Source organism: Chlorocebus sabaeus, chromosome 25, assembly GCF_047675955.1.
Source record: "Chlorocebus sabaeus isolate Y175 chromosome 25, mChlSab1.0.hap1, whole genome shotgun sequence".
NCBI lineage: Eukaryota > Metazoa > Chordata > Mammalia > Primates > Cercopithecidae > Chlorocebus > Chlorocebus sabaeus.
In genome coordinates this window covers 1,674,284-1,688,790 of record NC_132928.1, presented here as the reverse complement: position 1 = coordinate 1,688,790, position 14,507 = coordinate 1,674,284, and the positions used below count along the sequence as shown (strand labels likewise).

The following is a 14,507-nucleotide window of genomic DNA, read 5'->3' as shown; positions in this document are numbered from 1 at the left end:
TGCCTCAAAGCCTGGGAGCGATGGGGAGGTGGTCAGGTGACTGCAGAGAGCTGAGGGTGAGTGGCACTCCCCACCAGCCTTCCAGGCTGCATCTGCCCTGGGGCTGCGTGGGTGCTGCCATCATTAGAGATCCAGCAAGCCCAGTGGCTCAACACCGGGAGGAACAGTCTCCACATTCAGGACTCTGGCATCAAGGCCAGTGGCAGAGTGGGAGGAAGCAGTCACCTGAGGTATGGGGTTGGGAGGGCCTAGGAAGGCCTGGCGTGCCTGGGGGGCACGGGCAGCACGTTGGTCAGATGTGGGCTCCCTTCCTTGCAGGAGGAGCCTAGTTTCACAGGAGACTGTCTTTTTGAGGCAATACATGTGTTTCCTATTTAGAGAATTCCTAGTGCACAGTTGAAGCTCAAGCAGAAGCCAGAGTGAGTTACATTTCTGGGGAAAATAAAAATGCACGAAACCCGCCTTCATTTAGCTGTGGTTTTTGTTGCAGATGCTATTAAAGCCATCACGCTGAAACGTGTTCCAGTAGTGTGGGTTGCAAATGGGGTTGCTCAGGAGAGGGTGACTGGGATCACACAGGACAGGCACGGGTGGCACAACGAGCCCTGCTGTCTGTGGAGCCCTGGCCACTGTGTCACTGTGGCTGTGGAGGGTGGAGGGCCGGGGGCTGTAGGAGGTGGATTTGGCAGAGCCCCCGACTTGCTTCTGTTGTCTACTCCTCTTTGTGGCTGTGGAACCCACTGCAGCCCATGCCATGGACATGGGGCCTGGACACAGTAGAATTGGAGGTGGTGTCGGGCAGTTCCCTGGGACACTCCATTTCATGCATCTGTCTTGTCCTGCTTTGCGGTTGCTGTGTCCACTTCCCTCTGTCCCCAGGGAAGACCAGGTGTACACTCAGTGTAGACAGACACTGGGTCTGGCGGGAGAGTGGGTGGGAGCCTCGCTGGCGCCTGATAGTGGGAAAGAAGCCTGCTGCACTGCTGCCGTGGTTCCTGATAGGAACAGATGTGCCATGGCTGGTCCCAATGGGCACAGGTCCCAGGGGATGCTTGGGTGACACCTCAGCCTCCTGCCTAATGGCATGGGGCGACCAGCGTGCCACTGCCTGTGACGTCTCCGTAAACAGCAAATGCAAACACACGTGGTAACAGGAAAGCCATGCAACTCATTCCGTTCAAAGTCAAAGGGTTCCCAGGAAGCCAAGCCTAGTGCTGGGATGGGGGTGAGTCTGAGGGTGTGGCCAGGCTCACATGGGGCTCAGGTAGGGCTCACGTGGGGGTGTGGGATGGCAGCATCTGGGCATATGGGGACCCAGGTGTTTCTGTCCTCGCATCTTTGTCTGGCAGAAACCCTCTGCCCACTCCACAGCGTCATGTCCCATGTGGACCAGTTCTGGTGATTTGCTGGAACATTCCGAAGTCATTCTGGGGCTCCTTGCCTTCTATGAAACTATCTTCAGAAGGTAACATCCCTTTCTTTCCTTTTATGTTTCTCTTTTTTAGGAACTGGAGAACGCATTGCATCTTCCTCAGGACCCCCGTTCCTGGTCTGGCTTCCCTCACTTCCCTGTCCCTGATGTCTCTAATCTAAACTTCCCTCAATTAATCTGTGTCCTCTCCTAGTCGGGGGAAAAAAATCAATGGTTTCCTGCATACCTAATGAACGTAAGATAATGATCTTCACAGAGTGTCTCCCTACTACTTGGAGTAAGGCTATTGATCAGTGCATGACCGCCGTGGCTTCTTTGAGCTCATCGACCACGTCGGGGGCCAAAAGCCCCATGTGACTTTGGGGCTCCGCAGTACCTGGTGGCAGGAGAAGCTGCATGGACACCGTGCTCTGCCCTGAGCGCACCTAACACAAGTGTCGCTCTCCTGCCTGGCCCCAGTGGGAGTGTGTGAAGCAGGCGAGTTGGAGAGCAGGTTATGGGCAGAGGGGATGATGAGACTGGCCACCCCCAAGGTGACTGGGCTCTGCAGGGGCACTGGATGCATCACCCACCCTCCAAGACTAGCCAGGCAGAAGTGGGCCTTGCTTGTGAGTGAGGAGGGGTGGGGAGGCCAGGCTCCTCCTCCACTCAGGCTCTCAGCGTCCCATGCCTTCCTGCTTTTCCAGGCTGTTCATGTCATGTGTTAACCACAACGTAGGTAGGAGGTTGATTTTGCAGGGCTGTGAGGTTTTGTGATGCTGTTTTTATTTATGGCCTTGATACCAGTCAGATAGGAGAGCTGAGCTGAGCCGCATGTTTGGGGATCTGTGCGTTCACTGTGAGTTCCTATTAATCATGCTCCTGATACCACATTGCATGCACTTTCTAAATGCTGATCCGTAAGAAGAGGCTGGGAATGGGGACAGTGTGCCCTACAGCCCGACATCCACACAGCAGGAGGCCATGTCCCACGGGCACCCTGGACCAGGTGTGGAGGCCCTGCCTGCATGTGGCTTGAGGGCGCCCTGTAACTCAGACCTATGGCAGCTAGGTGGAGGCGGCATCACAGGGAAACACCACGCCTTCCCTTTTAACCTGTATGCTCTTTGGCTAGTGGGTTCATGACAGTGAGCGCCTGCTCACCCACCTCTGTACACCCTGTCCACCCCCACCCACACCCTCTGCTTTTGCAGGTGAGCCACTCCTGTGCCTATGTCCCCCAAACTCCCATTGCACTGGGCATGACTGTGGAGGACCCAGGACCCTGGGCTGAGCAGGGCCCATGGCTTCAGAGCGATGGGGGCAAGAGGCCATACCAGGCACAGCCCTTGGGGTCCCAGATACTCACACCAACCTGGGAAACTGCCGGTGCAAGGGGCCTGGCAGGATAGAGTGCAGGACCCGTGCTGAAGGCTGGAGGCCAGCACCTGACAAGCCCTCCCAAGGCCACTCCCAGGCTGTACCAGCTGAACAGGTCAAGCAGAGACTGAGTGCTGAGTGGGACTTCAGTCTTGGAGGACTCGCCCCACCCGGAGCCTTTCCTGTCCTCCCAGTTGTCGCGTTAATGAAGGCCAGGTGTGTGGGGCAAGTGCTGGGTGTCGTGGAGGCCCTGGCTGTGGAAGGTAATATGTGTTATAGCAGTGGGGAGTTTCTCATTATTCACTTTTTAAAAATTGGTGAAATACATAAACACAAATTTTGCCATTTTAACCATTTTTAAGTGTACGATTCAGTGGGGTTAATGAAATTCACCACCATCGTCCTGCACAGAAACTTTCTCTTGAGACACAAACCCACGTTTCTGCCCCAGCTCCCCACCCACCACTCTGCCTTCCATGTCTGCTAGCCTGCCACTCTGGGTTCCTTACAGCAGGGGAGTAACGCAGCCCTTGTCCTTTTGTGCCTGGTTTATTTCACTTGGCATGTGGTTTTCAGGACCTATGCCCTGAAAACCCCTCTGTTGGTGGATGTGCGAGCTCTTTCCTCCTTTAGGCTGCTATGGAGAATGCTGCTGTAAGTGTTCACATGTGAGCGTCTGTTTGAGGTCCTGCTCTCAAGTCTTTAGGGTACACAGTGATCCCCCTTATTAAGGAAAATGCTCTAAGACCCCCAGGTCATAAAGCTTTACCCCCATGTTTTCTTAGGAGTTATGTGGTTTTGGTTTCCTCTTTAGGTTGTGAACCCATTCTGAGTTAATGTTTGTGTGCAGAGTGAGGTGAGGACCCAGATTTATTCTGTGTGTCCAGATCAAGTTTTCCCGATACCATTTGGTAAGCCAGCCATTCTTTCCCCATTGAATGGTCTTGACACCCTTGTTGAAAATCCGTTAGCCATAGATAATATGAGTTTATCTCTGGTTTCTCACTTAATTCCATTCTGTGGTCTAGTGTCGCTGTTTTGATTACTGTAGGTTTGTAGTAAGGTTTTTTGTACTTTTTATTTTGAGACAGGGTCTCACTCTATCTCCCAGGCTGGAGTGCAGTGGCATGATCTCTGTTCACTGCAACCTCCGCCTCCCGGGCTCAGATGATTCTCCCACCTCCGCCTCCCAAGTAGTTGGGACTATAGGTGTGTACCACCATGTCCACCTAAGTTGTTTTTTTGTTTTTTTGTAGACATGGAGTCTCCCTATGTTGCCCAGGCTGGTCTTGAACTCTTGGGCTCAAACAACCTTCCATCCTCAGCCTCCCAAAGTGCTGAGATTATGGGCATGAGCCACTGCGCTGGCCAAAAAAAAGTTTTAAAAGTAAAAAATAAAATAAATTAAAAAGAGAAAACAGCATATAGGATAACAATATAAAGAAAAATTATTCTGGCATGGCTATATAGTGTTGGTGTATGAAGTTTTATTACAGAAGAGTCAGAGTTAAAAAAAATCGTAGTTTGTAATACACAAAAGTTATAGGAAGCTAAGGCTCACTTATTACTAAAGAAAGACTTTTTAAAATAAATTTAGTGGAGCCTTAGTGCACAGTGTTGATAAAGTCCACAGTAGTGTTCAGTTAAACCTAAGCCTTCACGGTCACTCACCACACACCCAGGGCTGCGTCCAGTCCTGCCAGCCCTGCTCACGGGAAGCACCCTATACTGCGTGCCATTTCGTATCTTTATGCTGCACGTTTACTGTACCTTCTTCACATTTAGATGTGCACATGGTTACCGTGGTGCTCCAGCTACTTGTGCTGCTTGGTGCTGTGGTGTGCCGTGCAGGCCTGCAGCCTGCGGGGATGTGCCCCACTATGCAGCCGGGGACCACAGGCCCTGCTCCCTTGGTGTGTGTATGTGTGCTCTAGCATTGTCCCACGATGAGACCCTGAGCCATGGTTCCTCAGGATGCATCCACATCATTACGCAGCACATGACTATTTTAGTATATCATGCTTTTGTTTTCATTCATCTCAAAGAATTTACTGATTTCCCTTCCATCACCTGTTGGTTGTTTAATTTGTGAACACTTCAGTTTGCCGTGTTGCTAGCTTCCCTCTGCTGTGGTTGGAGGAGACACCTCCTGTGGATCCGTCTCTCTAGGCTTGTTGAGGGCTGCCTCCCAGTCCGTGGCCCACCTCCCAGCCTGTGGCCCATGGAGGCATCTGGTGCAGAGGAGAATAGGCTCCTGCGGTTGTGGGTGGAGCGCTCTGCACAGGTCTCCTGGGCCATGGGTTTATAGTGCTGTGCAGGCTGCCTGTTTCTGTGTGGATCCTCTGCCTATCTGTTCTGTTCATTTTGATACATTTGCTAGCCTTTAAATGTGGTCAGCAGGTATTACGCAGTCTTGGTTCAGGCTGGGAAGTAGGTTTGTGCAGCTGTTGACACCATGTGTTGAAGGATGAGAGAGCAATGCCAGAGGCAGTTCACTGGGCCAGGCATCACCCACTGGGAGAGTGAGGCTGCAGAGTGGCCCTGGATGGCAGGGGTCAGCACTGTGGCTGCTTCTGAGCTGTGTGTCACAGCCCTGAGTGTTGGGCCCTGTTCCTGTCCCCTCTGCACAGCAGCATCCCACCTCAAGGTGTAGATGAGAGGCAAGGGGGACAGGGCCGCAGCGCACAGGGCAGAGCATGAGGTGCCTGGCAAGTTGGGAGCAGATTCATTGGCCACAGCTCTGGCCGTTTTGGTTCAGGCTGGGAAGTGGGATTTGTGGGGCTGTGGCCGACCCCTTGGAAGAGCCACATTTTAGTGCGTTTTCAGTTTGTTTCCTATTTTGAAGGTACCACTGAGGTTCTTCCACGTGTGAGGTGCACCTTCAGTGGCACTCAGTTCACATTCACTGAACACTTTAGTGAGGATTCATCGTCCCTCAAGCACTTGGCTCTCTTAATGGGAATCTCCATCTGTGGTCTAGGAGCAGGGAGCGCTCTTGGGCAGGACAATTTAGTCCAGGCCCGGCTCCTTGCTCTGCACAGCGTTTCCTGTGCGCGCCTGGAATGAGCTCAGCTGGCCCGGCTGACTCAAAGTCCCCTCTGAGCAGCAAGGCCTCCGTGCTCATTGCCTCAACCCACCGCCACGGGGGCATCCTGAGGAGGGGGGCCCTGCGCCTGCCCCCCTGCTAGTGCACAGACCACCTTGCCTCCAGGAATGCAGCAGAGGGGACTCGGGCAGGCCTCAGGGTGGTCTGCGAGTGCCGAGTGTGACAGATCGCAGCAGAGAGTGTTCTTTACAGCCTCCAGAGCTTGGCTGTGGTGAGAGCCAATTTTCCCCCTTTACATTCTCTGCAGCATATTAATGGCCCCAACTGGTAGAACTATTTTGAGTTGTAGACAGCTTGATTTATCCCAGCTCTGTTCTTAAATGGTTGCTAATTTCTCACTGCAAGAAAATTCACAGTTCCTCAGTGAGTCAGCTTAATGACACGGCCAGGGCAGCACAGCTAACAGCAGACTGCTCTCGATGCTTGGCTTTGTGCGGTGATGTGCCACCACTCTGGCATTGCAAGGCGAGCCAGAGCAGACATGTCGCGTGAGACACAAGAGCTGATGTCCCACAGAGTTTGGAGGCTCAAGGCCCTGCATGCCTCTGGAGCAGCGTCTTCCCGGACTGCTGGTGGCAGTGAAAGCACAAGCCCGGGATGTCTTCAGGCCCCCGGCACTCAGCCTTGCCCTAATGGTGCGCGCATGGACACACAGCTGCTTGGTAGGTGGGCCCACCCTACTTCATTAGGCTATTTTTCCATATTTATTTTTTGTCTTTATAAACAAAATGGAAATGGTGAGAATGCTAAACGCTCTTGTCTTTGTTGTGCAGGGCTTCTGGCCTATGTCACTGTCAACCCAGACAGTGTTGGTGATGCTTTGCTCTGAGTCTGCAGGAGCTTCATGGAGACAGAGGCTTTCCTAGCAGGGCAGCGAGCAGAAGCTTTTCTTCCAGAACAGCCTTTGCTTAAGGGCACGAGGGAGCCGGCCAGGCCCGCAGCACCCAGGGCATCCTCCTCACAGACGTGTTGGAGGAAAGTGGCTTTGGTGCTATCCTAGGCCATAAGCTGGCAGTGTCGGCCACACTCAGTTGTGTTTCTTTGTTCAGGTTGTGCCTCCTGCTGCCTGCCTAAGTCACCTAGGGCTGCTCCCCTTCCTGGCTCTGATGCCCTCAGCGGGTCCCACAAGCCGCTCAGGACCACAGAGTCTGGGCCTAGGTCTGGCCAGGCATCCACTGACGCTCTAAGCCGCAGCTTCTCTTAGAAACACTTCTCTCAGGTCCGGCTCGCAGGCATGCCCCAGGGCCTGCCTGGATTATACTGTCCTTCAAGCACTCTCTGCTCTATTTCTTTGAAGTTTATAAAAGTTTGTTTCCCCCAAAACCCAAAGCACTTTTAATCAGGTGGTTTTTATGGAGGTCGAACTGGCTGGAAGGAAGGCCGGTTCCTGAGTTTCTTTACTTATGTAGCAGGGACTCAAGGAAGTCTGATTTGCACCTGGCCTCTGACTCAGAGCCCATGAGGGTTCCTCCGTGAGGCCACTGGCTGCCCTGGAGCTGACAGCATCCTACACAATGGCTAGATGGCTTGTCACCCCAGGCCGCAGAGGAACAACTGTTTCTAGGGTTTGGCCAGACTTCACATTCTCCATTCTTTCCATCCCTGTTATGTGGAATGCACACGATGCCATGTAATTACTTCAGTCCCTTCTTAAAGGAAAAAGAATCTGGACCCGCACTCCAGGACACTGGCAGTTTGAAGGTTCGCTCAGGAATGTTCTTTGTCTGCAGACCTAGCAACTGTACAGATCGCTCTTGTGTTTTTGCATTATTAATTAACTTCAAGTGCAGTTTTGGCAGGCAGGCCAAGGGTCTCAACAGGCTATTTGGAATGAGTTCTCTTTTAAGGCCTTTAACGTGGTGAGACATTTTCAAATCAAATAGTACAGTAGGAGCCAGCCTTTATTTTGTCTGTGTACACAATAAAATATTCCACTTCTGTAGGCAGATCAGCTGGTCTTGGTCACAAATTAAATGTGCATATTATTACTGTGCTTATTAGGCAAAAACCTAAACAATAGAAATTTTTGCTATTTCCACTGCTTTCTTATGTACTAGAAAAAGGCATGAATTTGGTGTCTTTTTTTAAAAAAGGTTATTTTCTTCTTTATATTCTGGGGAGATGCCATAGACAATATTTTTAGGTTGAGAATAATTGTACCTACTCATGGGTTATGTAGTGATTTTCCATACATGGAACACAAAGTGATCACATCACACCAGGGTCACTAGCACAGCCAGCATCTTGGGCATACACCACTCAGCCTTGCAGGGAAGGTGGCAGACATGAGTGCTGGCCTGCCTGGGTCTGTTGGAGATGACCCGGGGGGACAGGCGTCATGTGGGGAAGATAGTGAACGGGAGTGTGGGGCTCTCGGGGTCTGTGTGGAGGTGGCCCCAGGTGGATGGGCTTCACGCCTCCCTGTGGTCCTGGTCTCCATGTGGCTCCTGATCCCTGAGTTGTTGCGGGTCTCTGCTGGGCCTTGCCGTGGGTAGTATAACCTTCATGGCGGCTTACTAGGATTATGTTTAAAAGAAGAATATGATGTATGTTTAATAATTATTGGCATTGATGTATGTCAAATGGTACTCTGTGTCTGTTGGGTTCAGTACAGGATTTTGTTTGTTTTCCCTATCATTTTTACCTTCGAACATCTGGGTCAGGGTTAGACAGATTAATATGGCTTATTCCGCTACCCTTAGTGTCATCCTGCCGAAGACGCTCCAGTCTGAGAGCCACAGCAGGTCCTGGCCCAGCCTCCCTTGGATGTCCCAGGGCCCTGCCACCACCTGTAAGGGCTATGGGACTTCTGGCAGTGACCTGGGTCATGCCGCACAGCATCTCTGTGTACAATGAGTGTATCCTCAGGACCAGGGGCAGGTCACCCTGTCTGTGAAACAGAGGTAAAATGTGCCACGTTTTTAGAACAATGTCAGCTTTCATTGCATATCCAATAACTCAGCTTTCATTCAGGATAGCTATGGGATGGTAAAAACAGAAGACAAAGTTGTGTGTGTACTTTAATCTCAAATTTGAGTTATTCGCAAGCGTGTATGGACATAGCAATGGGGGAAAAAGCCAGATGGGAGTGTGCTCATGTCACTGATGATGCCAGCCTAACAGTGGTCTGGATTATGGACAGATTTTGTTTTCTTCCTTAACTTCTCTCTTGTTTCCTGGTTTTCTACATGCAGTTATTAACAGAAAAGACAAATAGTGGTGTCTCCTGATAGCACTCCACGCCGTGGTTGTGGAGAGGGCAGGGCTGACGCAGGGGCTGGTGGGAGGCCTTAGAGCTGCGGGTCCTGGCAGGGGCTTGGGCCGTCTCCCCAGCTGTCAGCTTACAGGAGCCCTGTGGCCCTGAAGGACATTTAAATTCTAAATACGCTTAAATCACATTTTAGCATGGTTGACGAGGGACATAGGGACTGAGACCAGAGCCCGAGCGGATCCATATCCCTGGCTTCCGGGAGGCCTCCTCACGGGATGTAGGCACAGGGATGGTGTGAGTGTGTAGCCCGGCCATCCTTTCCAAGGACTGTGCCTGCTAGTTCCAGCAATGTCCTCAGGATCACACTGAGAGCAGTGGCAGGTGAGAAGGGAGCGGGTTAGCAGAGCCAGCGAGGGGTGGGCTGAAGCTTTCTTCCCTCTCATGGCACAATTTGGGCGTGGGCCATGTGAGATCATGGGCCAGGCGGTGGAAAAGACCTCCTGTGTGAGGTCATCTGCCCGTCCTCCTGGAGCCACTGACCCCACCATATACTTTCCAGAGCCCCATCCAGCGATCTAAGTCATGACTCAACAGATGGAGTTTCTGCCAGCTCCTGAGGGTGCAGAAGCCCTGCTGTCTGGAGCTGGGGCTCTAGTCAGGCATTTATTCATCTGTCTTATGACAAAGATCTCAGCAGGAAGGCTGCGTTTGGAAAGGGACATGTGGCTCATTTCACCTCTGCTGTGTGCCTGTGAGTGACCTCAGCCCCCAACTCCCTGTGCCGTCCGCAGAGAGGGGCTGGGCACCCGGCCGGGAAAGGGCTCCTTCTGCAGCGCAGCAGCGACCCTGGCTGGGCCCTTTCCGGTTTTCACAGCTTGTTCGCATTTGTGATCTCATGTGAGCCACACTGTTCAGTGGAAGGAGCTGGATCTGACTGACTGGCCCTCTGTCCTGGCCGCCTCCATACTGTTTCTCATGGGTCAGATGAAGGCCGGACCATGGGCGGGGGCATTGCTTGTGACCCTGAATCCCGAGCTGCATGTGTTCCACCGCTGGCCGCCCTGCTGCTGGGGAGCACTGAATCCCCTGCCCTGGTCACCCAACCCTGCAGGACACTGAGCCTTCCGCCATGTCACTGGGCAGGGCATGGGAAAGGCGCTCCCCAAGGGCTCAGGTGTGCTGTTCCTAGAGGCAACCAGAGGAGCTGTAGGGACTCCCCTCAAAATCACCACCCCCTGGACCCTGGACGGTCACTGCCGTCCAACTGGTGGGGACACAGAACACTGAAGGTTCCTTCTCCTGTCTTAAACAGTGATCCAGAACTTTCCCTGAAAGAGGACATGGACATTTATTGCAAGTGGTGGGTCACTCAAGTTTCCTTTCCAGTGTATTCTTCTCCGTTGTCAGGTGGTGGTATGAGGCTTCTAGAGCTAGGCTGAGTGCGTAAAGCAGTGCTTTACAGTGTGGTTCACCTTCCTAGATTCCTCATAGAACATAGTCGGTTAAGCCACAGACACAGGACCAGCTCAGCCCTCAGCTTATCGCCCCCGCTGCACCCAGGGGACACATCTCTGTGCTGTCGTTCCTGGGGTGGCCCACCCATCCAGCCTTCCCCATCGACACCTGCCTGGCCCTGCGTGCCTCCAGCGTCTGCACCTGCTGGGCTGGGGAGTGTCTTCCACACCCCCCCGGTGCTGGCTGCCCTCCACCGTGTGGAGAGTTTCATTCTATCATTTGCAGTGTGCATGAAACATCTCACACTTAGAGACAAGAGAAAGGGTTTGTGTTTCTTTTTAATCCTGCTTTCCCACTCCATCTGCAGTTAGGGACCCACGTGCAGACAGGTCGTGAGCACAGTGGCCAGGCGAGAGCTGGGACTCAAATCTGAGCTGCCTACCCAGGTCCCCAGCTGCCCTGCTGTGGGCAGGAATTCCACACCCACATGCAACGCTCCCACAGGGTCAGCCAAACAGAGCACTCTGCAGCCTGGAGATGGCAGGCCAGAGTGTGGCTGCTGCACCAGGCAGGAGGTGGGGCGGGCATCTCATCTCACCAGGCCTGTACTGGCAGAGGCAGAGCCATGACCTGACCCTGGTGCTGGGCTGCTGGCTCCCTCCCGCTGGCTCTCAGATGGCATCACCCAGGTGGTCACGCAAAGGCTCTTGGATGTGTGAGACGGGGATGTTGTCTCTGCTAGGGTTTGCAGAGATGGCAGCCTCTGCTGTGATTTTGTGCTTCTCCCCAGATCCTGAGGAGGATGAAGGGGCTGGCCCTGGAGGCCGAGAGTGAGCTAGAGAGACAAGACGAAGCCCTGGATGGCGTCGCAGCAGCTGTGGACAGGGCAACCTTGACCATCGACAAGCACAACAGGCGGATGAAGAGGCTGACCTAGGGGCAGAGTGCCCCTGCATTCCTGTCTCTGCCTGCACATCCCCCTGAGATGGAGGACTGAGAGTCGGTGCCAGGGCTGCAGAGGCCTGTGGCCCTCCGGCGTGGTCTTCCTCTGGATGGGGCTGCTACTATGGGGCCACCTCCACACTAGGGGCCTCCACAGGTGTGCGCTATGCCTGCCCCCCACTCGGCTCTCCCTGTTGCCGGACAGGACCCAGCCACATGTTCTGCAGATGCCGCAGAAGTGTGGACCATGGCGGGACCCCAAGGACACTTGGCACAGGCCTGGAAGAAGCCAATGCGCCACCCTCGTCTTGTCTTGGCTCCCTTTCATGGACAGACTGGCCTTCTTAGCTGTACTATGAATTTGTGAGTGAAGTTAGAACCCAGCTCACTGAGCCAGCTCACTTTGAGGGCATCCTATAAACACCCAACTGTTCTTTTATTGTCTCGGTTTTAGCCAAAAGTGAAATTAGCATGACTGCACCTTTCAAACAGAAATATTGATTTCTGCTTTTATGGCCCCATTTCCATCCAGAAATAAAGGGAAATGCTGGCTTTAGAGTGGTTTTTGAAAGTGGGTGCCAGTGTTTTCTACCTGATGCCTTGTGTCTGGGTCAGCGGCCACTCCCTCAGAGGCCCTGGGGGAGGTGAGTATGGCCTCTGGCGGGACTGCGCGTCACATTACGGGTGGTGCCCCTTCGCCATGCTGCTTCCAGATGCCTCATGCAGGGCTGCAAGGAAGGGTGTGGGCACATGGGAGGTGAGGCCCAGGATGGTGCCACGGCCCAGCCTGTGGGGCCTCCCTGCTGGTGCACCCAGTGCCCAGTGGTGCTGCCTTCCCAGGCTGCTGAGTGAGCCTCACACACCCTCGCAGCTCTGCAGCCAGAAGCCCCACATTGAAGTATCCCAGGTGTGCTCCCTCCAAAGGTTCTGGGGAGGACCCTGCACCCCGCACGGCCTCCTTCAGCTCCTGGTGGCTCAGGCGCCTTGGGCGCGTGGCTGCACACTCCAGTCTCTGCCCATCCTCTTACGGCCAGTTCCCGATGTGTGCACCTCAAGTCCCCCTCCCCTTTCTCTTAGAGGGCCACCTGCCACAGGGCCAGGGCCCACCCTAATCCAGGATGGCCTGGTCTTGATGTCACTCACTGAGGATGTCTGCCAAGACCCCAGTTCCACAGGAGGTCTTTCTCTGAGGCTCTGGCTGGACTAGGGGCTGCAGTGCCAGCTGCCAGAGCCAGTGCAGGTACCTGGCAGGAAAACTGGGAAGCAGCCTCTCTAGAAAGCCACAGCCCAGGGAGCTCTGATCTTTTTTGTTTGTTTCTGTTTTTTTGAGACGGAGTTTCCCTCTTGTTGTCCAGGCTGGCATGCAATGGCTCGATCTTGGCTCACCACAACCTCCACCTCCCAGGTTCAAGTGATTCTCCTGTCTCAGTCTCCCGAGTAGCTGGGATTACAGGCATGCGCCACCACACCCGGCTAATTTTGTATTTTTAGTAGAGATGGGGTTTCTCCATGTTGGTCAGGCTGGTCTCAACCTCTCGACCTCAGGTGATCCGCCCACCTCGGCCTCCCAAAGTGTTGGGATTACAGGCGTGAGCCACTGTGCCCAGCACTCTGATATTCTTTTTTGATTTGGGAAATTGTTTTCTGCTCTCTTTTTCTTATTTGATTTATACTTAGCAGCCTGCAAAAGGAGACCTTGCCCTCTGGGGTTTTTACACTAAGGCCACAGGTGAGTGAGTGCTCCCAGCCTGGGCACCCCAAGGAGGCCAGTGTTGGCCCCCAAGCCCAGCCCAAGGCATGCGGACACCATGGCCCTTCCCTCCTCTCAGTGCTGAGAGCCGGCAGCAAGAGCTCACCATGCCTGCAGCCACCGTGTGCACCCCCATCAAGCCTGGAGGAGGCTGTGCCCTGTCCTCAGGACCTCACAGTGTACGTGGGGTCTCCCCTGTCCCTGACCCCTCGCTCTCATCAGGACCTCACAATATAGGTGGGGTCTCCCCTGTCCCTGACCCCTCGCTCTCATCAGGACCTCACAGTGTGGGTGGGTTCTCCCCTGTCCCTGACCCCTCGCTGTTCTCAGGACCTCACAGTGTGGGTGGGGTCTCCCCTGTCCCTGACCCCTCGCTGTTCTCAGGACCTCACAGTGTGGGTGGGGTCTCCCCTGTCCCTGACCCCTCACTCTCATCAGGACCTCACAGTGTGGGTAGGTTCTCCCCTGTCCCTGACCCCTCGCTGTTCTCAGGACCTCACAGTGTGGGTGGGGTCTCCCCTGTCCCTGACCCCTCGCTGTTCTCAGGACCTCACAGTGTGGGTGGGGTCTCCCCTGTCCCTGATCCCTCACACTCATCAGGACCTCACAGTGTGGGTGGGTTCTCCCCTGTCCCTGACCCCTCGCTGTTCTCAGGACCTCACAATGTGGGTGGGGTCTTCTGTGTTTCTAACCTCTCACTGTCAGCAAGTCCTTGCAATATCAGTTGAGGCCTTTTGTGTCACTTGGCCATTCCTTGTCCACTGAACCTCAAAACTAACATGATATACTGTAGTAAAAATGTAGAAACTTTCCCACTAAAATCACGACCAAGGTCCGTACGTCCGCTCTCACCACCTCCTTTCAGCACTTTAAGCTCTAACAGATGGAACAAGGCAAGAAAAGGAAGTTAAAGTTTAATGATACTGAAAGAAGAAACAAACTCTCTTTGTTCACAAATGACATTTTTCAGGTAGAAAGTGTAAAAAGGGATCAAGAAAACCCCCTAGAATAATGAACAACTATTCAAGATTTCAAAATATACAAAAGTTAATCACTTCCCTGTATACCGACAATGGATGAGTGGATTTGAAGTTAAAAACAAAGTACTTCTACATTAGCATCCCCAAACAATAAAATACTTACATACAAGTCTAAAAAAATGTGTACTCTTTCTATATATATGAGAAAAACTACAAAACCCTGATGAGAAAAGAACCAAATAGAGAAAAATTCCACATTTATGGATAAGAAG

The 14,507-nt window shown here is 53.2% G+C and overlaps 1 protein-coding gene across 3 annotated transcripts in view; it reads left to right on the top strand.

The window, feature by feature from the left end:
• The window catches only part of SNAP47 (synaptosome associated protein 47), a 44,767-nt gene extending 32,706 nt beyond the window's left edge, over nt 1-12,061 (top strand). For all 3 annotated transcript variants that reach the window (XM_007988221.3, XM_037985481.2, XM_037985480.2), the window contains one exon: nt 11,354-12,061. In XM_007988221.3, coding sequence (XP_007986412.2) covers nt 11,354-11,500 — 147 coding nt within the window. In that variant the 3' untranslated portion in view covers nt 11,501-12,061. The remainder of the gene's footprint in view (nt 1-11,353) is intronic.
• The last annotated feature ends 2,446 nt before the right edge of the window (nt 12,062-14,507 follow it).